The sequence below is a fragment of the Cicer arietinum genome, chromosome 7 (assembly GCF_000331145.2).
Source record: "Cicer arietinum cultivar CDC Frontier isolate Library 1 chromosome 7, Cicar.CDCFrontier_v2.0, whole genome shotgun sequence".
NCBI lineage: Eukaryota > Viridiplantae > Streptophyta > Magnoliopsida > Fabales > Fabaceae > Cicer > Cicer arietinum.
In genome coordinates this window covers 25,045,566-25,072,481 of record NC_021166.2, presented here as the reverse complement: position 1 = coordinate 25,072,481, position 26,916 = coordinate 25,045,566, and the positions used below count along the sequence as shown (strand labels likewise).

The following is a 26,916-nucleotide window of genomic DNA, read 5'->3' as shown; positions in this document are numbered from 1 at the left end:
TTTTTTTTTTAAGTCAGTCTTGGTACACTTTGTGCAGAACAAAGAGACAAAATTTTGAGTTTAAAAAATAAACTAAGGGACAAATTAAAGCTCAGCAACAGAACAGATCAAAACAAATAAATCAAAATCATGAATGCATCAGAGGTGTAGAAAAAACGCAGATGATGAGCAAGACAATCAAAACATCAAACAGGAAATAGATAGAGAAGGACCAAGGCAGACCAGAAAGCAACTAAACATATAAAAGACTCTATAAATACATCTTGAAAAATTTCAAAGAAGAAAAAAGGAAACAGAAGACAGAAAAATAACTAAAACAAAGAAGGAGAAAGAAAGAAATTAGAGAGGACAATAACAAACGGAAAACAACACACAACAAACGCAAAGGTATTTTTTTTAGATAATAAATATGTTTCTTCATCTTCACTGTACAATAATTTTTTTTTTTAGTTCAAAAAGGGTTAGATTTTTTTTCATTTTGCAAAATCAAACATAATGGGAAAAACATAGAAGATATAAAATTAAAGATTCGAACCTGTGACATGTTGCCGTTGTCAAAACCATCGACGTTGTGGTCGTTGTGGCCGCCATCCCAGTTGGCGCGGTGGCCGCCGTTTGCACCAAGGTCGTCGTCGGCGTCGGCGTTGTGGCTGTCGTTACAGCTTTCTTGTTCCTCTTCTTTTAGTTGATGCATACATTCATATTTCCTCATTCTTTCAAAATAGAGATTGGAATAAGGAAAGAGAAAGATTTTGCTTTGATGTGAAAGACCCATGCGGCTGCCCCTCCTTCTAACTAGGGTTTCATTTTGTTTGTTTTGGACCCCTTTTTTAAGTTAGTTTGGGCCTGGGTTATGGGTTAATGACCAAAATATATTCAAACTCAACCCATTTTTATTTTACTAATCTCAACTCATTTTTATTTTACTAATATCAATCCATTTTTATTTTACTAATCTCAACCCATTTTTATTTTACTAATCTCAACTCATTTTTATTTTACTAATATCAATCCATTTAAATTTTACTAATCTCAACTCATTTTTATTTTACTAATATCAATCCATTTTTATTTTACTAATCTCAACCCATTTTTATTTTACTAATCTCAACTCATTTTTATTTTACTAATATCAATCCATTTAAATTTTACTAATCTCAACTCATTTTTATTTTACTAATATCAATCCATTTAAATTTTACCAATCTCAACTCATTTTTATTTTACTAATATCAATCCATTTTTATTTTACTAATCTCAACCCATTTTTATTTTACTAATCTCAACTCATTTTTATTTTACTAATATCAATCCATTTAAATTTTACTAATCTCAACTCATTTTTATTTTACTAATATCAATCCATTTTTATTTTACTAATCTCAACCCATTTTTATTTTACTAATCTCAACTCATTTTTATTTTACTAATCTCAACCCATTTAAATCTTACTAATCTTAGTCCATTTAAATCTATTCATTTTATTTTTTTTATTACTTAAAAAAAAGGGTTTAATTTTCTTCATAATTAAATATCAATTTCATCATAAAAAATACAAATAAATATTATGTTAAAAATTAATTAGATGTGACATCTTTTTAATCTTTGAGTTGTTAGGATACAAGTGGTACAACTTGATAGTTCTAAAACTCTTTTTTATTTAACTTATTTATTTTATTTTATTTATTCATTCATTCATTTATTTTAATGAACTAATATAAAATCGACCTATTTATTAGATGTAACTCTTTTTATCTCTGAGTGTTAAAACACAAGTTGTACTACTTGGTGGTTTGAAACTCAATTTAAAAATCGAGAATAATAAAATATTTTTTTAGAGGATTAAATTAGATGTGGCATCTTCTTTATTCCTTGAGTTTTGGGACACGAGTTGTACAACTTGATCGTCTTAAAACTCGTATTTTAATATATCAATTCAAATCAAACTCTTTTATTTTTTTCTATTTTGTCAAAACATTTTTCTATCACAAAACAAATTTTCTTTAAAACACACTCAACACATCCGTTTTTTTTACCAAGAACTACGTAGCTTTAATTTCTCCATCGCACCGGGAGATACGTAGGAGCAAGATCACATTCTTGTCGAGCACATAAATAAAAATTTCTTTTTTTGTCCTTTATTTGTTAAGTACATATTTATTTCAAAATCATATTTTAAATATAGTAATAATTGTTATTCATATTTAATAATAATAAAAATAAATATACTTAAGTTAAAATTAATCTAGCACAATTAATTATAGGTAACCGTTTTTAACAGATGTCGTAGGGTGCTAATACCTTCCCTACGCATAATCGACTCCCGAACTCAAATTTGGTTTCAAGGACCATTTTCTTTCTATTTTAAGGGTTTCCCAATATTTTCCCTATTTTAAAATAAATTTTGGTGGCGACTCCATTAAATTCGAGAAACACTCGAAATTTTAGGCCGCGACACAATCCAAACCATTATACCCCTACTAGTTCGTCAAAAATAGTGCCAATCAATAAGGATATAACCATATAACCCCTGTAATAAGCAATACAAAGAAGGGTAATCATGTTAATTGCACTCTTAATGCAAGTTGCGCGACTTTTTGCGTCAAGAACACAAATAAGAAAGTTGACTATAATTGTGTTGGGGAAGCTTCCGAGTTGGTCAAGAAATCCAAAGATGTGGAATCTTAGGGGTCCACTAGATTGGGCCTATAGACTATGTCAGAAAATTTAATCCTATTTCCTACAATTTTATAAAAATGCTTACTTTACATTTTTTATTTATTATTTTACAATTTAAAATTACTTTTTCACTTTTTATCGTTCATAGATTTTAGACTATCACTGCTGCCATTTTTTCAAATTTTCAATATATCAAGGTTTTCTAGAATTTATTTAAAATCTTTTTTTAAATTCCTCGATACAGGAACTAACGAGAAATTTTTTAAAAATTTTTTTTGGAGGTATTAAAAAACTTTTTAAAGATTTTCAGATACACAGATACAAACAGGAAATTTTCGTAAGTTTACCAGAATATTTTTTTATACCGAAAATTTGTGAAGTATTTTAATACGCAATATTTTTTAAAAAAAATTACCTAATTTAATTACTTATATTATTTCTAATATATACTATTATATAATAAAACATGAGTATATACTATTGATATTTTAACCATAGATCATGTAAGAATACTTATAATTAATATAAACACGAGTAGGTACGTCTAATAAGTTGACACCATTCCAGAGTAATCGTCAATTCACCGAATGATATGTCAAATGACAAAGTCTTTGTATCACCTCTTCACAAAAATAGAAATGATATTGTTGTCAATCAACTCAAACTAGTCCGCTGCAATGGAATTAATTCAGATAAATTCACCAAATACTCTATATCTCGAGGAAGTACTTGTACAGTAAATTACTACATCTTATTACCATGAGCAATAATCTTCATGGGTCGCTTCACTTGGAAATGTAATGATAGGTAAAGAATAATATTATTGTATCTTCTGGTGATTACAGTGTACATATATATATAGCAAACACTAGCAGATACATGATCCTATGATTAAGGCTAGAATTAAGATGTTACAAGAAAATAAGGCGACAAATAATGCTGACAGTAATTACACTAATTATATTGATTGACAGTGTAAAGGTAAATTATTGGATCCACACATTAAGGGATCTTGTCTCTAATTCCCCCCTTCAAACTGATGGGTGAGGAAGTCACCCCAAGTTTGTCTTTGAGTTGGTTGAATCGTGTGTGAGTTAATGCTTTAGTGAGGCAGTCAGCAATTTGATCAGCTGATGGAACATAGGCCACAACAATCTCATTTCGCATCACTTGGTCTCTAATGTAGTGCACATCAACTTCAATGTGTTTGGATCGAGCATGCATAACTGGATTTGAAGCTAATGCCTTGGCACTCAAGTTATCACACCACAATGTTGGTTTTCTTGGCAGAGGGAGTTTTAGCTCATCGAGGAGTGAACGAGTCCATGCTATTTCAGCAGCTAGGTCAGCCAGTGCTCTATATTCTGATTATGTACTAGATCTTGAGACTACCTTTTGCTTCCTTGAGGACCAAGAAACAAGTGTTTCACCAAGGAAGACACATTGACCTGCCATGGATTTTCTATCGTCCACACTTGTTGCCCAATCTGCATTTGAGAAGCTTGTTAAGTCCAAGTCAGTGGATGGTTTAATGTGTAGACAGTGTTGTATGGTACCTTGAAGATATCTCAATATTCTTTTGATGCCTTGCCAGTGATCTATAGTGGGAGAGCTCATGAATTGGTTGAGCTTGTTAACTGAGAATGCTATGTCAGGCCTTGTATTTGTTAAGTATTGCAATGCTCCTATAGCTTGTCTGAACACGGTTGGGTATTTTAACCTCTCCCCTTCAGTTGTAAATTGCTTGCCAGTTACCATAGGTGTTGGACAGGATGAAGCATTTTCCATTTTGAATTTTCTCAGGACGTTTCCTATGTATTTCGATTGCTTTAAGTACATACCAGATGCATCTCTTTGAGCTTATATGCCTAAGAAGTAGTGTAGTGGACCAAGGTCCTTAAGGGAAAACACAACATTGAGTTGTTTGATGAAGGATTCTAAAAATTTGGTGTTGTTCCCTGTGACAATTATATCATCCACATATATAAGTAGAAAGGTGATGTGATATGTACCTCTTAGAGTGAAGAGTGAGGAATCACTTTTTGTGTTCTTGAAACCCCAACTGAGTAAGGCATTTTTGAGGTTGTCAAACCAGGCTCTTGGGGCCTGTTTTAATCCATAGATTGTCTTAGATAACTTGCAGATATGTTCAGGTTTAGATGAGTCAACAAATCCCTCTGGTTGATGCATAAACACAGTCTCTTTGAGGTAGCCATTAAGGAATGCTTTGTTTATGTCCAACGGTTTGACTTCCCAATTGAGATGTACTGCAATTGAGAGTATGATTCGAACTGTACTGTCCTTGACAACTGGGATGAAGGTCTCTTCATAATCTAATCCAACTGTTTGTTGAAATCCTTTTGCAACTAATCTTGCCTTTCTCCTTTCAATTGTCCCGTCTGCTTTGTACTTGGTCTTGAAGACCCATTTAGAATCAATGATGTTTTCCTGGCCTTGATATGGTACCAAAACCCAGGTTTGATTTGACATGAGTGCCCGATACTCATTATCCATAGCTTCTTTCCATTGTGGTCTTGTAAGTGCTTCTGTGATATTTTCTGGTTCCTTCTCATCTGTGCAGGTTTCAACTAACCGACCATATGGCTGCTTTGGCTTGTGAATTCCAGCCTTGCTCCTGGTCCAATGAGTGTTGATGGTTGTGCTTGGTTCAACAATGTCTTGGGATGCTTCAGTAACTGTTTCTATGGGATCAGTGTCATGTGAAATTGGATTGTTCATTGTTGAATCATTTGTAGTTGGACTGGCTGGTGCAGCACTACTAGTTGGACTGACTTGTTCTTGTTCGACATCAGGATTGTTGTCATCTGAAGGTGTTGCTTCTCCAGTTTGTGAGCTACCTGCAGTAGGCAAAGAAAAAGAGGCAGATGGACATTCAGTTAGTGTTGTCAAGGGACTTCTTGTATTGAGAAACCCATCTTGGAATGGAAAGTGTTCTTCATTGAAGAGAACATGTCTTGAGGTGAAGATTCTTCCATGAGAGTTTATGCATTTGTATCCTTAGTGGGAGTTACTATAGCCCAAGAACACACATCTGGCTGTGTGGAACTGCAGTTTGTGCTGATTATAGGGCTTGAGACAGGGATAGCAAGCACACCCAAAGGGTTTTAGGGAGTTGTAGTCAGGTTCCTTTCTAAAGAGTAGTGAGTAAGGACTTTCATTTTGAGTGACTAGAGATGGCAGTCTGTTTATGAGATAAACTGTCGTGGAGAAAGCTTTCCACCAATAGTGTAAGGGCATTTTGGCTTGTGCTAGTAGTGTCAGGCCAAATTCAGCAATATGTCTGTGTTTTCTCTCAGTCCTCCATTTTGTTGTGATGTGTAAGGGCATGACATTCTGAATTGTATCCCTGCTTCTATTGCATGGTTTTGCACAGCCTTATATTCACCACCATCATCACATTGGATTGTTTTAATTCTTTTGTTAAACAGATTTTCTGCCATGTTTTTAAACTAGGTAAAAGCTTGTGCAGTATCTGATTTCTATTTCAGAGGATAGATCCAGGTAAATCTACTAAAGTCATCAAGGAAGTGAACATAATATTTGAAACCCGAAGAAGATGTTACTGGTGCAGGTCCCCAGACATCAGTGTGAACTAATTCCAGGATTTCCTTAGTGTGAGAGGAAGAGTTTTTAAAGGGTAAAAAATGCATTTTGCCATATTGACAAGCCTCACAAAAGTTAAAATGATCACTAGGTGATAGTTTGACATTACAAATTTTCAAAACTCTATCTAGGACTTTATTATTTGGATGACCAAGCCTTCTATGCCAGCTTTCCTTGACAGATACATAAGCACACGGGTCCCTTTCAGTCCTTGAAAGTTGATACAAGCCATCCTTAAGTGTCCCTCTTAGGATTGCCTTCCATGTCAACTTGTCCTTCACAAAACAACAATTTGCATCAAACTCAACCAGAATGTTATTGTGAGCAGTTAATTTCGACACACTTAACAGGTTTTTGGTAATATTGGGCACATATAAGACATCATGTAAGTTAAGCGAGTTTAGTTTTGAGGAACCTGTGGCAACAATCTTTAGTTTTTCACCACTTCCAACAATTAATGAGTTCTTACCATGATGTTCTGTCAGATCCTCGAATTTTTCTATTTGGTGTGTCACATGATTGCTTGCCCCACTGTCAAAGTACCAATCATAATCTTGAAGAGAGCTTTGTGAGGCTAGGAAGGCATTGTGTGCCCCTTGTCTGTCACTGCCTGCTGAATAATTTGAGTTTGAATAAGACTTATCAAATCTATAATAGCAATTTACTGTTGTGTGCTCGACCTTGTGGCAAACTTGACATGTTGGCTTAGACATTCTTCCTCTTCCTCTGCCTCGTCTCCAACCTCTGAAGTTAGAATCTCTCCAGTTGTTGTTGGAACCTCTCCAGTTGTTGTTTGTGTTGAATTTTTTGCCTCTGTAATCAGTTTTGTTGGCAATATTTGCTGAAGCATTAAGGGTTAGGTTGGTGAGGCTATTCAGTTGATCAAGTCTACTCTCAAAGGTCAGCAATTGAGCCTGAAGATCAACCCAAGTGAGACTAGTTTGATCAGATAGCTTGACCACCATAGGGTTGTATTCAGAATCTAAACCATTCAGAGTTTGAATGATTAGATCTGAGTTGGAAATGGGGCTGCTTGCAAGTTTCAGCTTGTCAGCGAGATTCTTCATTTTGACTAGATACTCCTCCATCTTCATCTCTCCTTTTCTAATGATGTGAAACTCATATTTGAGGTAAGTGACTCGAGATCTTGTATGTGCACCTGCTAGGCTTTGGGCTTCATCCCAAAGTTGTTTTGAGGTTTCACAGTGCAACAACTGTGTTGCCATTTCAGTAGTCATTGAATTCATCAACCATCCAAGGAGTTGTGAATCATGAGCATGCCAATCTTCAAAGGCAGGATTTGGATTCTTAATTGAATTTGTAGAAGCTATGAATTTTTCGGGACACTCCTTTGTCCCTAACATGTACCCATCGAGCCTGCAGCCTTTGACTATAGAGATCACCAAAGATTTCTATAGTGGATAGTTGTCTCTGTCCAACTTGACAGGCACAGTGAATGGGAGATCATTTCTGGACTTTGAATCTGCAGTGGATGCCATGATTTGTGTTGGATCAAGAGCCTTTAGGGCTTAAGAAGCTCTGATACCAACTTGGAAATGTAATGATAGGTAAAGAATAATATTATTGTATCTTCTGGTGATTACAGTGTACATATATATATATATATAGCAAACACTAGCAGATATATGACCCTATGATTAAGGCTAGAATTAAGACGTTACAAGAAAATAAGGTAACAAATAATGCTGACCGTAATTACACTAATTATATTGATTGACAGTGTAAAGGTTAATTATTGGATCCACACATTAAGGGATCTTGTCTCTAATTTCTTCCAAGTACAAATAAAATATATGAAATTAAAAATATAAAATAAAAAACAATAAATATTTTAAATGCACCAAAAGAATATATAAATATATCAAAATCAAAATAATTAACATACATGTCCGAACCACAATCAACCACTAATATGATATCAATTTCATGTTTTGCAGTTTCACAATTCTATACCAAGAAACTTGAAGAAAAAAAAATTGATAGTTTACAAAAAAAACTTTTTTCAAGTTTCTCATCATAGTATTTGTTCTAGCAAACTTGAAAAAAGTTTTTCAGTATAAAGTAAAACTTTTTTCAAGTTTCTCGGAGAACCTTCTGTATGAAGAAACTTGATTTTTGTGTGTATGTGGTATAATGTCTATATCGGAAAACTTCAAAAAATAGTTCCAGTAATTTCAAAAAATTGGCACTCACTTGTGTATTACCAACAAGCTTAAATGAAAAAGTGATGGAAATTGTGGTTTTCACTATTTATATTAAAGCAAATGTGGAGTTTTACATGATTTTTCAGCACATGGGTATACAATGAGGGATACATGGTAAAATTTTCATAATGTCAATGCGACTAATCGATAATCTTGATCTCAATACATCTGTTGGGTTATTTTCCTTGTCAGAGCCAAGTATTTGTAGTTTAAAGAAACAAAATCATTAAGAAAATAAAGAGAACTTGGTTTGCAATCATCAATAAGAGTCATCAAAGATAGGGCCGAAGATAAAAAAGAAAGAGAAATGCCCAACATAAGGTCTATTCGGCAACAACATTTCATTAATCAAGGATAGACATTGATGCGGAAGAAAACTAATTTATAGAGGCATATCCTTCTCTAATACGATCGAATCTTCTTCTCATCAAATTTCTTCCATGGAGATGATGCAATTCTCATATAGGTCAAACTTTTGACCATGTAATATTAGATGGGATCAAAAAGGTTTGGAGCTTGCATCAAAGGTGTGGAAGGAAGCTCAATACTCGGTGTGGTTGGTAAGGAAAATGATGAAGTATATATCAAGCAAATCTAAGAAGCGGAAAAAAGATATCAAGAAGCCAAATACAAGAGGGGCACATTATCAAGAAAGCATTAATATCGGGAAGAATTGCTTTCTTTGAATAGAGAATGAACCTATGGAGATTGATGTGTAACATGTTATTTTAATGTTGTCTTGTCTCACAATGAAAGAAAAGGTAGGAGTTCAAAGTGGCAAAGGTAGGAGATTTTTTAATTTAAAAAATTTGTAGAAGATATAAATTTGATTGATGTACCATCATTGGGAAAGAAATACAATTGGCTCAGACTGGACGAATCGTCAATGAGCAAAATTAATAGATTTTTATTTACAAAAGGTGCAATAGAAAAATGAAATGTCTTAAGATAGTGGATTGAAGATATCAAATTACTGTCTCATCCAGTTAATGTCTCTTGTACTTAATTAGTTAGAGCTTAATAATTTCAAGTGTTTTGTGGCTGACACATGAAAATTGTTTGATGTTAGAGGTAGAAAGTCGCATGTCATTAAAGAAATATCGAAGCTATGAAAAGGGTAATTGAAAGTATGGAACATAGAGTTGTTTAGTATTGTTAACCTCATTATAGAGAAATTGGTTGGTGAATAAAATGACTTCAAAATGCAATTGGCAAATTTTAAAATGTAGATGACCCTGTAAGAAGGAAACAAATTTCGAAATTGTTTTGTCAACAAATACACTATAAGGAGAGTTTTATTTGACAAAAATCTGGATTGAGATGAATAAAATAGAGAGATTCCAATATCAGATACTTCTATTTGAGCTTGATTAAACACATAAGAAAAAATCAATTATTTTCTCTATAGAAAGGAGATGAGTGGATTTAATAGGGTGTGGATGAGGTAAAATTTGAAGTTTACAACCACTTTTCAATAGCGTTTATGGAATGGATCTTTAACAAACCAACTTGAGTGAGATGGCATTGAGGCAACTATGAGTGACCGACAATGGGACCTTGACAATACCTTTCTTGGAGGAAAATATTAAGGAGAATATATAAAATTGTGATTGGAATAAGAGTCATTGCCCTGATGGGTACAATTTAAATTTCATCAAAGCATGTTGGGATATTCTCAAAAGAGGACATATTTGATTTTGTCAATGAATTTCATCAATCAAAAAAATTACTGAAAGCAGACACTACTTCATTTTTGTCATTTTTGGTGATTAGTGATTTAAATTATTTAGTATTAATGAATTGGATGCAGCTAATTTGTTAGCGGTGAACCACAATATTTGACTTGTGTTTCTTCTCTCTATCTCTTTATTTTCTTCTACTTTTTTTTTATCACATTTTATTTTATCTTTTGTTTTATCAAAAATTTTTTAAATCGTAAAAATACAATTTAAATCTTCTATTTCTTGTGTTTTTTTTTTCTTCAGATGTGTCTCTTCAATATTGTCTATGTGTTATGTAGAGTGAAAGCAACTCAAGTGGAGAGATTAAAATGTATTTGGGGAAGGAAGTCAGACTAGTATCAAAGCATAATAATTGTAATGAGATATCGAAAATTTGATTAGACTTTCAAGCACATCAAAATATAGATATATACATAGATTTGACGACCGTGACAAACATCACGTATTGTATTCAAACACTTTGAATAAAATATAACATGCAAAATATTTTATTCTAAACCATGTACAAAACTGGCCAAAAGAACATTTAAACAAATCAAATGCCAACTTCCATCTTTTTCTTTTGTAAACTTACTAAAAAGTAATAAACAATCATTGTTTCACACAGTAACTCTTTGTCATAGTTTTTCCAAAACTGTGAGGATACTAGCTTGGGAAACCAAACCTGATGATGACTGATGAGGCAATGGTGCTGAGGTAAGATTCATTTTCTTAAAATATAATTAAAAAAATTAAAATACTTTACTTTTAAAGTTAAACACCAAACTAATTTCTTTTCAATCAAATAAATAGCATTATTAATATTATTTAATAATTTTTAATTAAAATTTTATTAAATATTTTATTCATTTTGAATAATTAAAACAATAAAATAAATATGATCTGAGGTTACATTCCCGGTATATAGCGGGTGCGACTTGTGTAGTGAGTGAAAAAGCAGTAGTTTAATGTTTAATTTTAAAAGTAAAGTATTTGGATTTTTTTAAAATAATAGGATCTTTTAAAAAAAAAAATCCGCTGGATGTGTCTTGTGTGGCAAAAAAAATTCAATACCAAAAGTAATATAAACTTGTACTAAAAGAAACAAAATCATTTTTATCATAAAATTGTAATATCAAAACTAAAACAAATTTTAATATGAATCAAGATCCACTACATATAAGTATTTGAAAAAATTATTAAATTTTATGATTATCTTTATTTAGACGTTAATAATAGACGTTAATAATTATCTTTATTTAACATCAATCAAGTCGCCGTCTCATTTATAATAATGAAAAGACTTAATTGCAGTTTTGATTCTTCTATTTTAGTTGAATCACAAAAGTAGTTTCTCATTTATTTCTCCTAAATTTTAGTTTTCCAAACAGAATTTTGGTTCAAAATTTGATTCATTTTTTTAAACCACATCACACCATTTACGATCATAGATTTCATGTATAGATGTTGCACAATGAGTTTTGAGACATGATGTGATCTAAATAAACACAAAAAAACAAAAATAAAATTTCATCAAATTTTGGATCAAAATTCTGTTTGGAATCAAAATTGAAGAGAAATAAAATGGAGGACTATTCTTGCAATTTTAAGTAAAATAGGAAACTAAAACTGCAATAAAGTCTAACGAAAAAAAAATCATAAATTATTAATTCTAAAAAGTATATGTCCACTATTGACCACATATCACAAATGAAAGACTTGATAAGAAACAAAATCATTTTCACACTACTATATCTATCCTTCCAGACTATTGTCTCGTACATCCCTCATAAGAAAAAAAAAATGATGAACCCATTCACTAGTCTCTTTCTTTTTTCGCTCTCAGTGCATTGTTTCGTAGCTTGCTTAGCTTCAAATACAAAAAACATCACCACAGATGAATTTTCTCTTTTAGCATTCAAATCCCTCATTACTTTAGACCCCTTTAACATTTTATCAAATAATTGGTCAACTTCCTCTTCTTTATGCAATTGGGTTGGTGTCACTTGTGATGAGAAACACAATAGAGTCCATACTTTGAATCTCAAAAACATGGGTCTTAGAGGTACCATTTCCCCAAACTTGGGAAATCTTTCGTTCCTCGTTATACTCGACCTTAGCGGCAATAGCCTTCAAGGTCAAATTCCTAAAGAGATTTTTTTGTTGCGTCGGTTGAAAGTTCTTGATATAAGTTATAATGAATTTGTTGGAGAAATTCCTACCGAGTTAGGAGACTTGACTGAACTTCAAAATTTGTACCTTGGCATTAACAATTTTAGTGGTTTAATCCCACAATCTATACACAAGTTGTCTAAGTTAGAGCAATTTGATTGTGCAATAAATTTGTTCCAAGGAAGCATTCCACTTGTGATTGGTCAACTTAGTCGGCTGGAAGTTTTGGATTTAAGTTATAACATGCTGTCCGGACACATACCTCAATCAATTACCAACTTAACTTCACTTCAAGAAATGTATTTGTCTTCTAACTACTTTTCAGGTACTTTTTATATCAAGTGTCATATTTATAATATTTTTTGTGTTACTCGCTTTCATCTTTTTTATAAAAGAGAATTGAGTTCTAATTTAATTAATAATTTTTTTATATTTATCTAATATTTTGTTGGTTAAATTATAATCTAATTTTTTTTATAAAAAAAAAATCAAATATAATATTTGTTAGTTTAGAATTTCAACAAAGCTTTTGTTACTTTTCTTTTTAATATTGTCCTTTATTTATTAAAATAGTTGAATGTATCCAATTTGGGGTGTATTGGGTTGATAGGTTCAGATTTTTAGAGGAAAATTTGAATCAATTAAAGTTAAACTAAACCATTAATTCAATTTATGTTGTAAGGTTTTTTTGTTTTTACTTTTTATGTTTTTTGACAGGAAAAAAAAAGTAAAGTTTAACATTTCATGCATAAGTATTCTTACTTGTATAAAATGAAATTTATTAAATAATTCTTGTGTTTATGTTTGTACATTAATCCTAAATCTCTGTCTTACATTTTTCAATGTTGAATTGAAGGAGAAATTCCAAAAGGGATATTGGGTGATCTTAGTCAGCTGAGAACAATGGAACTTGATAATAATCAGCTTTCAGGCAACATATCATCGATATTAAAATTTAACAACTCATTGTTACAAGATTTTAATCTTGGATATAATAATTTGTCCGGCAATCTTCCATCAAATATCTGTCAAGGGCTTCCAAATCTTAGATATCTTAATCTTTATTATAATGAACTTTCTGGTGACATGCCAACTATTTGGCATCAATGTGAAGTGTTGGACGAATTAGAGCTATCATACAATAGTTTCAATAAAGGACCGATGCCACTTGGCATCCGAAACATGACCAAACTTCGATATCTTCATCTTTGTGGCAACAACTTGGAAGGTAAGATATTTTAATTCACACATTGATTATTTACTACTTGTTTAAGGTTATATAAACTTGATCAACAATATATACTTGCTTAATGATGATAGTGTGTAGATGACTAGATATTACCCAAAAAATATATACCGCATAGTTGTAAATTGCAGTCGCAGTTATACATTACGTCGAGATGTAAATTGTGTCTGAGATGAAGTAAATGCGTCCGAGATGTCAAATTGCATAGACATGAAGTAAATGCGTCTGAGATGTAAATTGTGGTTGTGATGCGATTGTGAAATTTCAAAATCTATAATATTATAACTACAATTGCAGTTGTAAACCGTAATTTAAAATCATAATATAATATATAAAATATGTTGCCTCAAATAGGTCTTTTTATGTTGTAACCAAATCCATTATCTATAAAATCCCATTTTGAGCCGATTTTCGTTGAAAGACATTTAGGCGTTATGACAAGGGATTTTGGTAGAAAATATCCGAGTTTTTTTGCCAAAACCAGTAAAATTTAAGGAGTCTCGTAACATGTTTATGAAAAATTGATCCAATCTAACACTTAGGAGTGTTTATGGTGTAAAAACTGCACTAGATTGAACCATATTAATAGTTTTATTTGGTTTTTGAAAACTACTTTCGAATCAAGTTTAGCGCAGTTCTGAATCGGTTTGAAACAAGTTTATAAATATAAACCAATTTAATATTTTGAACAAGTTTTAAGTTAAAAAATCGGTTTCGAACAAGTTCTAAGTTAAAAAATCGATTTCGAACAAGTTCTTCGGGAAAATAATTTTAAATTCTTGACAAAAAAACTTTGATTTTTTTTCGAGAAATGTTTTTTTGATTTTTTTAAGAAACTTTTTTCAAGAAAAATATATATATAACAAACTCCCCAATAAAAAAGTTTCAATTATTTTTTTAAAATAAATTTCGAAAAAATTAATTCCAAAATTATTTTGACAAAATTTTTTCAAAAAAAATATATATAAAAAATTTCTCTACAAAAAAGTTTCAATTATTTTTTCAAAAAAAAATCAAAAAATATTTCAGAAAAAAAGAATTTTCGATTTTTTTCTCAAATATTTTTTAAAAATACAAAATGATTTAATTTTTTTTAAATTAACGTTTTTATATTTTATTTCGAGAAAAATAAATTTCAAAAATTTTTTAAGAAAAAATCTTAATTAAATTTTAAAATTGTTAAATTGATTTGAATTAATTTAGTTAACTAATTTGTTTTAAATATGCGGTGTAATATATGAACCATTTAAGTAGTTTAGTTTTTTTTTTTTTTAATGTAATTCAATTTATCAATATGATCCAATTAATCATATATTTTACATACCTATAATTATATACTCCCCTATCTCACTTTTAGATATGTGCTTTAGGAAAATTGAAATGGATTATTGGAACAAAAGTTGAAACAAAATTAAACACACAATAAATACAACTATTATTTTACTTGTACTCAGTCTAGTTTTTCAATTTTATTCTTAATTAGAAGTTATTTTTGCTAATTGTCTGATTACTTAACACTTTTTAAGATGGTTAAAGAAACTATAATCTATAAACAATTAACACTCTTTAAAATAGTTAAGAAAACTATAATCTATAAACAAATTTTGTTCCTCGATGTAATCACATTATAAAAAAGGAATTACTATTGAAAGATTCTAATTGAATCCTTCAACAAACTTTAAAGTTCAAAAATGAATTTGGTTTGCCCTTTTAAGACGGTATATGATATGGACCTCGAAGAAGCATAGGGTCGAGAATGTGTGATTATTAAAAGCAAATTTAAGAGACGTCAAGAAAAGATGGAAGGAAATATTTCTATTTTGCTAGGCTTGAAACTTGTTGAGAGCCTAACGAACATAGATTATTTCAAGTGCTTCTTGTTTCTAAATAGTAGTCGTAATAGAAGTGTAATAAAATCGTTGAATGTTAGGTTTTATATCATTTAGTTGACTCTTTTTGAAATTGGAAAAACTTAGTTCTCTACAGAAGCTAATTATGTAATTCGTGCCCATAGGTTAAATAGAATTTTACGCACATTTGTAATTAGATTTTTGATGATAATTGAAGTGCAAGTTTTCATACTTCTATGAGGTGGAAAATCCCCTCCAAAGGTTCTTAGTTGAACCATTTTTTTAATCTTTTCAAGAGGCCATTCAAATCTCTTGTGACGATCGCATTTGATCTTATCTTCTTCCTCGAGGTGACAATCATTGTCTTCATATTCATTATTTGTCCAATCCATCTTTTGCAAGTTCAATTTCTTTTATAAAATGCATGTTATAGGAATCAAATATCATCACCATCTTCAACATAGTCTTCTTCCTTCTCCTCTTCCCAATCAACTTCAATATATTTTTTGTTCCGCTCCTCCTCCCCATCATTTTCAACATAAATAGGTTCAACTTCTTCAACATCTTTTTCTACCACTACTTCTTTTGATATTGCTTCTTGTGCTTGTTTCTCATCATAATTTGTTTGCAACAATAGCTTACAATTTGATAGTATTTTTTTTACAACTTATTACGTCTCCTTTTATTCCTAACTAATGTTGTCTTGCTCTAGTAGTTCCTCCATTTGTTTCAACTTGACATAAATCACATGTCACCCTCTTCATATTATTTTTGTCTTTTATACTATTAAACTGCCATGCTAAGTCAACATGATCACCTGTTGGTTTAAACATTACACATGCAACAAAACTATTATTTTGTGGGATTGCAGATTATATTATTTGCAGAGAAAGAAGGAAAATAGAAAGAAAAAAAAAAGAGAAAGAAAGATTAAAGTAAGTAACTAAAGAAGAAAAAATTTAAATAAAAAAAACATAAAGAAAAAAATAAGTAACAAAAGAAAAATAAATTAAAACAGAAAAAAAAAAGAAGTAACAAAAGAAAAAAAATATTAAATTATAAAAAAAAGTAACAAAAAAAATAAAAAATAAAAACAGAAAGAAAGAACTAAAAAGTAAAAAAAAAACAATTAAATTAAAGAAAAAAAAAAGAAAGAAGTAACAGGAAAAAAACCGAAAGAAAGAACTAAGAACAAACAAAAGATAAAAAGAAAATTAAATTAAATTAAAAAAGAAACAAAAATAAAGAATTAAGAAGTAATAAAAGATATTAAATAAAAAAAACAGAAAATAAAATAAAAAGGAAAAAGTAACAAAAATAATTTTTTTAAAAAAAAGAAGAAATAAAAAGAAAGAAAGAACTAAGAAATAATAAAAGATAAAAAAATAAAATAAAAAGAATAAAACAAAAACAGAAAGAAAGAAAGAAGTAACAGAAAAAAATTATAAAAAAAATAAACAGAGAAAAAAATTATAAAAAAAAAATAAACGGAGAAAAAAATAACAAAAGAAGAGTTTCTTCCCAAATTCAATTGAATTACATGATATTAGGACCATCCTAGTTGTAGTTGAATGTAATACAACGTGTACCTTTTATTTTTGTTGATTCTAGCTTAGTACTTTTTCCATTATTAACCCTGAGAGGCAATTTTTTATGAATGGTACTCATAATCAAGCTAGTCTTTGATATGGACAAGTACTAGGGAAAATTAGCATGCAACAAAATCCATCTTATATGCTCAAACACGTGGTGTCAATATTGTGCAAGAGGACAATTTGTTTCATGTTGGAAAATGAGTTTTAGGCCTAAAAGGATAACCAAAGCTGTTGCATTCCAAAGTAGCAAACATAGGGACACATTCACCTGCTTTGTCTAATTCAACATTTTACTAGCAAAATCTTGAAGTACTTATCCATTCCTTGAACGGTCGCAAACCAAGTGTTGCAATGTTCAAAATTTCATGTAGTGAAAGAAAAAATTGATCTCGTTGTTGTTTATAATTCCAAGGATCAAGAAATGCTAGATGTATTTTCTGTAGTATCTTCCTTGTTTGCAGACAGCGAATGAACATTATATATGAGAAGAAGAAATGATGACATAAAAGAAAAATAAAAAAGCTGTAGAAATTTTTGAAAATACAAAATTATCCTTGTTGTTGTTTTTGTGTCAAATGATCAAGAAAGGCTAAATTTTCAGTAGTATCTTCAATTTTTAGATATATATCAGCTAGTTGTGATTTGTGATATTATTGTTTGCACACGTGCAGGTAACATTCCATCTCTTTACAACATGACTTCTTTAAGGGTGGTCAGATTTGACGAAAACTATTTAAATGGAAGTCTACCAAATGATTTTTTCAATCAGCTTCCTAAACTTGAAAATTTTACTTTATACTCCAATCAATTTCAAGGAAGCATTCCACAATCAATTGGCAACTGCTCATCATTGATATTCTTGGGTTTAGCAGGGAACTTTTTCACAGGTAAGCTCCATTTACTCTTGACACATTTGCTAGAAATAAGATGAGTCTTAAGACATCAAAAATCTGTATAAATACAGTCAGCAATGCATATATATTGATAGATGAATTATATATATATGTTTATGTCATTAAATACTTTAAAATATTTTATTAACTACTAAAACAAATGAAGTATACAAATATCATATTAACCACTTAAATTACTTCATTAATCACTAAAATGGAAAATATTAACCACAAGTTTGCAGTACTTTGTTTTAGTGACTAAGAAAACACTCTAAGTGGTTAATGATTTGTTATTTTAATGGTTTTTTCTTCCTTTTTATTAACTTAAATCACTTACTTTTTCATTTTAAATTTAGATTTGTAAGTGGTGAATTATTTTAAAATTTAAATGAATTAAAATAAAATAACAAAAAGTATAGTCTATCGTGCAATATCAACAACAATTTTATATGAACAAAGTAAAATAATGACTAAAAGTAAAAGAATTTAATATTACATGGATATAATATCATTTTTTGTTTTACTAAGACTAAAATTCGATTCTCTCGAAATTGCAGAGGGCTAAAAGAAGTTTCTTTTTTTTTTTTTCGTGATAAAAAAAATATTAACCCATAAGATAAATACCTAACTCAAAAGTAGATATTAAGATCAAAGAGCAAAAAGAGTGATTTAACTTAACTATATTTGTTTACCTTTTATTTTTTATTTACTTTTCGAAAATATTTTATGTTTTTATTTTTAAAAATGTATATTTATTTTAAATTGTCACAAGGAAATAAAAGACTCATGTTGTGAACAATACGATAGAGTGAAGATGAAAGACAAACAAGGAATAGTGCATTTTTAGAAATAACAAAAACAATTTTTAAATTTTTTAAAATGCAAATTTCTCTCAAAAGTTGTAAGTAAAATAATTGAGAAGGAAAATATAAGACCTATATTCTACTGTACTTATTAACTAAAGTGAAAATGAAAAGAGGAAATATAACCCTTTATATACTTTAGAATTACCACTAGTCTACCATACTAAAAAACTTAATCACACTTTCTATTCAATTTCAGGTTCGTTACCGAAGGAGATTGGGTATGTTGATCAACTTAAGTTTCTAATATTGGCAAACAATAGCTTTAGTGGCTCTATTCCTTCCAAACTCTTCAACATGTCAAAATTAACATACTTGCATCTTGAACAAAACTATTTCTCAGGCATTATTCCATCAAATAAGGGATATACCCTTCCTAGCCTACAACAACTACACTTGAGTCTAAACAATTTTGTTGGAAATATTCCAATTAACATATGCAATGCTTCTAACCTCATTCAATTTCAAGTGAGTTACAATTCATTCAGTGGAACTCTACCCAATGCTTTTGGAAATTTAAGGTTCCTTGAAGGGTTTCTCATAAATGACAATGATTTGATAATACATGATTCTCTTCAATTATTTACTTCCTTGACAAATAGTAGATATTTGAAGTATTTAGATGTATCAAGGAATCATATACATTCCAATCTTCCTAAGTCAATTGGAAACCTAACTTTAGTATCCTTTGGAGCAGATTCATGTGGAATTGATGGTAATATTCCATTAGAAATTGGAAACATGACCAACTTGCTATCTTTGAATCTAAATGGTAATAATTTAAATGGATCAATACCTAGAACATTCAAAGAGTTACACAAACTTCAGGTATTGGATCTTGGCTACAATGGACTACAAGGATCATTTATTGAGGAGCTTTGTGAGATTGAGAGTTTGAGTGAGTTGAATCTAGAAAATAATAAGCTATCTGGAGTTTTACCAAAATGTATGGTAAAAATGACTTCTCTTAGAAAACTACACATAGGATCTAATAGTTTGAACTCTAGGATACCTTCTTCTCTTTGGAGTCTCAAAGATATCTTAGAGGTGAATTTTTCCTCTAATAATTTCATTGGTAATCTTCCACTTGAGATTGGGAATTTAAGAGCAATTGTATTATTAGATCTATCAAGAAATTATTTTTCAAGCAACATTCCTACAACAATCAGTTTCTTGAAAACATTACAGACTCTCTCTTTAGCACATAACAAACTGTATGGATCAATTCCAACATCATTTGATGATATGGCAAGTTTGATATCTTTGGATTTGTCTCAAAATTTGTTAACTGGTGTTATTCCAAAATCCTTAGCATCACTTCGTTATCTTCAATACATCAACTTCTCATATAATAGTTTACAAGGAGAGATTCCTGATGGTGGACAGTTCAAAACATTCACAGCTCAATCTTTCATGAATAATGAAGCGCTTTGCGGCGATCCTCGCCTACATGTACCTCCTTGTGTTAAACAAGTTAAGAAAAGGTCAACTACAAAGAAGCTATTAATCAAAATCCTATTGCCTTTAATTGTGTTTGTGTCGACTATTTTAGTTGTTGGTTGCATAATACTTGTAAAACATAAAAGGAAAAAGGTTGAAAATAATGTTGAAAGGGGTTTATCAACTTTAGGAGCTCCAAGAAGAATATCCTATTATGAACTTGTGAAAGCAACTAATGGGCTCAATGAGAGTAATTTACTTGGAAGAGGGAGCTTTGGCTCAGTGTATCAGGGGAAGCTTCCTGATGGACAGATGATTGCAGTTAAAGTAATTGATTTACACTCGGAGGCGAAATCAAGGAGCTTTGATGCAGAATGCAATGCAATGAGAAATCTACGACATCGAAATTTGGTTAAGATTATCAGTAGTTGTTCAAATCTTGATTTCAAAGCATTGGTGATGGAGTTCATGTCAAATGGAAGTGTGGACAAATGGTTATATTCAGATAACTATTGTTTAAATTTCTTGCAAAGGTTAAATATAATGATAGATGTTGCATATGCTTTGGAATATCTCCATCATGGTTCTTCAGTACAAGTGGTTCATTGTGATCTAAAGCCTACTAATGTGTTGTTGGATGAAAATATGGTTGCACATGTTAGTGATTTTGGTATTGCCAAGCTCTTAGATGAAGGACAGTCTAAGACTCATACACAAACTTTGGCTACTCTTGGATACCTTGCACCAGGTCATTTCTCTTCTTTTACTTTACATTTCCTTCTTTATATTTTCAGTCTTAACCAATTTATTTGATTTTGTAGAAAAGGTTAGTAGTTAATGTGTGTTTGAGAGTTTTAAACCCCATATATCAAATTTGATTTCTGCTCATAAAAAAGTATATAAGAAAAGTGGATATTATGAACTCCTTGCTCATTTTGACATGAAATAAAGAAAAGAAATGATTTAATAATTATTAACTAGTTTATAACAATTTAGTCATTTTTATTATACTTAAGAAGATTTTATTGTATTAAAATGCAGAGTATGGATCTAAGGGAATAGTTTCTATGAAAGGAGATGTGTACAGCTATGGGATTATGCTGATGGAAATCTTCACAAGAAGAAAGCCAACGGATGATATGTTTGTTGGAGAACTAAGTTTGAAAACATGGATCAGTGAATCATTGCCTAATTCAATAATGGAGGTTGTGGATTCTAATTTAGTCCAACAAAATGGTGAACAAGTTGATGACATATTGACTTATATGTCATCTATCTTTGGTTTAGCCTTGAATTGTTGTCAATATTCACCCGAGGCAAGAATTAATATGACAGATGTTATTTCGTCACTAACCAAAATCAAAACCTTGGTTCTTGGCGCAAGTGAGGTCTAGTTATTTTCTTCTCTACAAGTAGAGGGATTTTATTTTTACAATACTACAAGTGGAATGTTATTGAAATGTATTTTAAGGTAGTATTTTTTTTTTTTTGTAAGTGTGGAGTGTTTTGATTAATTGATTTTGGAGTGTTGTGTTTCTTCTTCTGAGATATAAGGAATAAGGAATATATACAAAGACTTTTATCATTCATAACAAAATCGACTCCTTAAAATGAGTAGTATTTGAAAGACTAAACCTACTTGAGCCTCAAAATGTAATGATACACTACTTATTAGCAATGCTAAAATATACTTAGGATTATTAACTAATTTAAAGATATACATCTTATTCATCTCCACTAAATAAATATTCCAACCTTATAATATTCTAACTAAGTATAAAATACGAAATAAAATTCTTAGTCTATCTTCTCTATACTTACAACATCCTTAACTATGCCAAATAATATGTTACTCTACACTCTTACCAACACTCAACTTTCTACCTGAGACTCCATACAGAGACAATGCTCTATAATCTTCCAAGTAAAAGCTGCAAGTATCATTTATCTCAATATTAACTTTCAGATGCCGATTATCATCCTCTAGGTCTCACAACTACGTACTTGACAATGGTGACAATATGACCAAAACATAAAGCATTGTTTCAAGACAGGATTATAATTCAAGAAAAGGGACCATGCACTGTCAATGTAAAATAATTTAACACTGACAGCTATGAAGAGTCCTTAATTTTTATAGGTCGCCATATTATTGTAAGTTGTACATGTTGGATAAAATAAATAACTATACAATCAATAGTTGTGGTTGGATGTTAGTGTAATTAAAATAGTTTTACACCGACATTGCACACCCATTAAACTCTTATAATTCAACAAATTTTTCTTATTAATATAAGACAAACTCGTCCTACATAAATCATCCATGAGGATGTAAATTGATATATGATAAATGATAATCATAATGTGAAATAGATCGAATATGTATGTAGGATTTCATACAGGATAACATTCTTAATAAAATTTGCAAACCTAATTAATTTACCAATCTTAAAGTTGGATATTGAGTTTTAGTAAAATATATTTTGAACCAAATAACCAAATTGGTCTAACTGAATAATATATAGTTTACAGGTCTTAAATCTAAACTCAAACCAGTAAGCTACAAATTTATTGATCTATTGGTAAGCTTTTTGTTACCTGGATGCAAAAAATTACTGAGACAGACGTGAACTTCCCTATACCATTGATATGTTCTGCTAGGTGCAAAAACATAGTAATCATTTTAGTACGAATCCCTAGAATGGTAAAATACACAAAAATGCATGTGAATCGGTTATGAGTATGCATTCCTTAAGAAAAATAGTTGGAAAAGGGATGAATATGCAAACTAAGCATACCTCGCAGAACAACGCCATTCGTTCCTTTACGAGCACCGTGTTCAATCTCGATTGTATAAGTTTGATTTGTGAGGGTTTTGGCAGATGAGTTGTTTCTACAAAATTTGAAAGGAGACGTTGTGCGCTTATCATGATCAGAGAACGGTTCTGTATTTAACACAGAACAGAACAATTTTGGTTTTAATAGATAGAAAACGGTTATATTCAACAAGAGTGGTTATTAAATGTTGTTTTAATAAATTGATGGGGAAATTGCATTTACCCTTTAAATGACACTAAGATTCATTCTCTTGTACTCACTACAAAAGTTGTGTATAATATTTCTTCAATGAGATCACTTTAAAGTTGTTAGTAATATTTCTTCCAATTTTGAAAAAATACTCATTTTTCTTATACTCACTACAAAATTTGTATATAGTATTTATTTTCTATTACTCTTAATTTTGTATGTCATTTATAAAAACAAACACTATAATACACATTTCGATTGTACTACTAAAAACATAACAATATATTTTAAAATTGTAAATATTAGATGTATAATCGTACTTTTACAAATTAAAGTAGTGTGTCTTATAGTAAATGACATGAATAAATATAAGTGTGACAAAAAAATGTTTAAAGCAGTTTTTTGAGTGAATATAGGGAACTGAGAGTTTTTCAAAACTAAATGCAAAGTTGTTAGGAGCCAACTCTAAAGCATAACATCCTAAGATCTTATGTGTTTTTTGAACGTGAATAGTGTTAGAGCGAAGGAAAAAATGTTGTATGACCTAGATCGGTAAGTGCGGAGAGGAAGCGTGGGAGCGCCGCTCCTCGTCGCGTAGAAGAAGCGTTGTTTCGCGAAGCTCTGACCCATTTATGTTGTTTCGACCTGGTTGTAAAACTCATGCTCTGGTCCGGTTTTGCACCTCTTCGCATTTGTATTATGCTTGTTTCCCATAGAGAAAAGGCACGCACATGAGGTTTTGAAGGTAGCAGCACCCAGCAACATGCGCATGAGGCAGTGCTCTTCTCTGCTCGTAATTTTCTCCTTTATATTCTGCTCTACTCGTATTATGCTCCTTCGTATTCCTCAGAGGCACCTTTCGTATTCTACTTTGCTCGTTTTCTAAGTCTTGATTTTAAGCCTCTATTTCAATTTCTAATACTTAGATTAAAGATTAAATTAAATGGTTTTAAGCTTGTGACTTTTTATTTGCTCCTTCGTATTCCTCAGAGGCACCTTCGTATTCTGCTCTGCTTGTTAAGTCTTCGTTTTAAGCCTCTGTTTCAATTTCTAATTCTTAAATTAAATGATTAAATTAAATGGTTTTAAACTTGTGACATTTTATTGAACTAACGAAATTTTTTATGTTAAGGTTATTTTTCTTAATTTTATGGTATAATTTTGTCTATTTTGTGAGATCTTAAGATTCGTATTACCATACTACGATCTATGTTTTTTCTATATCCTAAAGATTTTAGGTAGGATCTAGAGTTTGACAACATTAACTAGATGGTGTTATTGTTATTTAAGGTGACCTTAGGGGAAGTAAATCAATTTCCCTTAAATTGAATACAAAAAAGGAAAATTGTATTCTTTCAAAGGATGCAATTATACTTTAATTCGTCGTATTAAAAAGACTCAATATATATTTCGATTGTGCTATTAAAAATATAATTTATGTATTTATGACTTAAAGTGAAAACTCTAATTTAAAAAAAGTATATAATTTTTTTAATAGATATAAAAGAAATGAGTATTTTTTGAAATTAAATAAAATATACGTGTCCTTTAAAATAATTTAGATAAAGTCAATACAATTTCCAAAAAAATCATTGTCATTGTTCTATATTGGTGAATGATTATTGACTATTGTTGTAAAAATTATATACAATGTCCAAGTAAATGTATTACCGCAATGAAATGTGAAACCATCGCCTAGTTAATTGATCTAAGCATGTTGAACTACAATTAAAAATAAGTGATTCACATTCTCTTAAATAAAGCATACGAAATTCATTGATCTAAACACGATGACTAATCCAATACGACAAAATAACAAACAAAAACATAAGCATTATATTCGGTCTCTTTGGATGAAAAGTAAAAGTTAACACTAGCGGATTGGTTTACTTCAATCCATATGCAAAGTATAGGATAGAACAAACAATTATACAAGAACCAAATAAATGCATCTGTTAGAAAGCAACAAAAAAACTGCTAATTCTTATAAAATAAATAACTATAATATTTAAATAAATTTAAAATATATATATATATATATATATATAATTTTATAAATTATAATTGTTATATTTTAGAAATATTTAATAATTTTTTTATTATCAATACTATCAAATATATCATTTTTTTATATATAATTAATAAATCATTCGACCATTCATCCTATAAAGACTTAAAATAAAAATACTACTACTATCAAAATAGTCTTTTATTATATTATGGGCTAAGAGCCCCTATTGCTTATATAGTAGAACCGCCTCCGTCAAAATACACCTAAAATTTAAGAGAAATGTATCGTGCTCCCCCTACTTTTACCTCCCACCCCTCAGTCATATGAAAAAGGCCATATTGCCCCTAGTTTCATTTATAAAAACCTCAAAAAAAATTCACTTTCCTTTTTTCACTCACTTCCTTCGAAACTTTGAAATATTCGAACCTGACCCTACCAAAACTTCAAAACTTTGAAACCTCCGAAATTAAAAAGTAAGACAAAATTCGAACATTTCAAATATTCGAAATGGTTTTTTACTAGATTTTCGAATTGAAATATAAGTAAAAATGAAAGTTGATGTATATGAACTAAATTCTTAACCAGATACATCAACTATTCACTTACTACTTTTACTCATATTTCATTTGAGATGCAGTAAATCACTTAAAATGATACAAAGAATAAGTCTCTATTGGTCTCCCAAGTTTGTCAATTGTGAAAATTTGATGCCCTAATTTAAAATGAGCAATTTTGGTCCTTACTTTACCCACTTTTTGACTTAGTAGTTTCCTCATTTTTTGCTGAGTTGACACTTTATGATGAAGTTTCCTTAACACTTTCTAAGGAGAGGTTGTGAAGCTTTTAAAATCAAAGATTCCAAATAAATTTTGAATTATGGTTCAAGGGCGATGAAGGTGATCTATTATATATATTTAAAACAGACCCACGAATGCCACCTCACCACCGAATGCCACCTCATTATATTTCATCCACTTATACAAATATTTTCCACATCACAGCTGATGTGGACCTCTCCTCCTTTCTCCCCTCTCAAGCATGCTCTCAATGTCTAATCTCCTTCAATCCTCCTCTCAATAATAATATTATTTTATAATAAATTTATAAATTATAAAATTATTTTACAATTATTTATAATAAATTTATAATTTATAAATAATTTTACAATTTGATAATAATTTATAATTTATATTATTATCAAATTATTTTATAAGTTATTTTATAATATTATTAGTCATTTACCAATGGTAATTATAAATTTAAAACAGACCCTCGAATATATATATTTAAAACAGACCTCCGAATGCCACCTCACCACCGAATGCCACCTCATTATATTTCATCCACCTATACAAATATTTTCCACATCACCCAAAAAGCTGATATGGACCTCTCCTCCTTTCTCCCCTCCCAAGCATGCTCTCAATGTCTAATCTCCTTCAATCCTCCTCTCAATAATAATATTATTTTATAATAAATTTATAAATTATAAAATTATTTTACAATTATTTATAATAAATTTATAATAATTTTATAATTTATAAATTTATTATAAAATAATATTATTATT

General features: G+C 30.2%; 1 protein-coding gene and 1 long non-coding RNA gene across 2 annotated transcripts; one reads left to right on the top strand and one right to left on the bottom strand.

Moving 5' to 3' along the window:
- The first annotated feature begins 11,999 nt into the window (after positions 1-11,999).
- LOC101502807 (uncharacterized) lies at positions 12,000-21,844 on the top strand. Its single transcript, XM_004509870.4, has 5 exons — positions 12,000-12,746; positions 13,278-13,649; positions 17,784-17,999; positions 19,068-21,056; positions 21,350-21,844. The coding sequence occupies exons 1-5, from the start codon at positions 12,053-12,055 to the stop codon at positions 21,700-21,702; spliced, it is 3,624 nt and encodes a 1,207-aa protein (XP_004509927.3). The 5' UTR covers positions 12,000-12,052; the 3' UTR covers positions 21,703-21,844.
- LOC140918879 (uncharacterized) lies at positions 17,890-23,339 on the bottom strand. The gene is made up of 3 exons (XR_012161292.1): positions 23,107-23,339; positions 22,907-22,962; positions 17,890-18,028 (listed from the first exon to the last, which is right to left on the bottom strand). It is a non-coding gene; the product is annotated as an uncharacterized lncRNA (long non-coding RNA).
- Positions 23,340-26,916: the final 3,577 nt, after the last annotated feature.

Bases quoted from the DNA above. Each gene is read 5' to 3' on its own strand.
- LOC101502807 (XM_004509870.4), top strand. From the start codon at position 12,053: ATGATGAACCCATTCACTAGTCTCTTTCTTTTTTCGCTCTCAGTGCAT. The intron at 18,000-19,067 runs GTAAGCTCCATT...ATTCAATTTCAG, and splicing joins AGCAGGGAACTTTTTCACAG to GTTCGTTACCGAAGGAGATT. The intron at 21,057-21,349 runs GTCATTTCTCTT...ATTAAAATGCAG, and splicing joins TCTTGGATACCTTGCACCAG to AGTATGGATCTAAGGGAATA.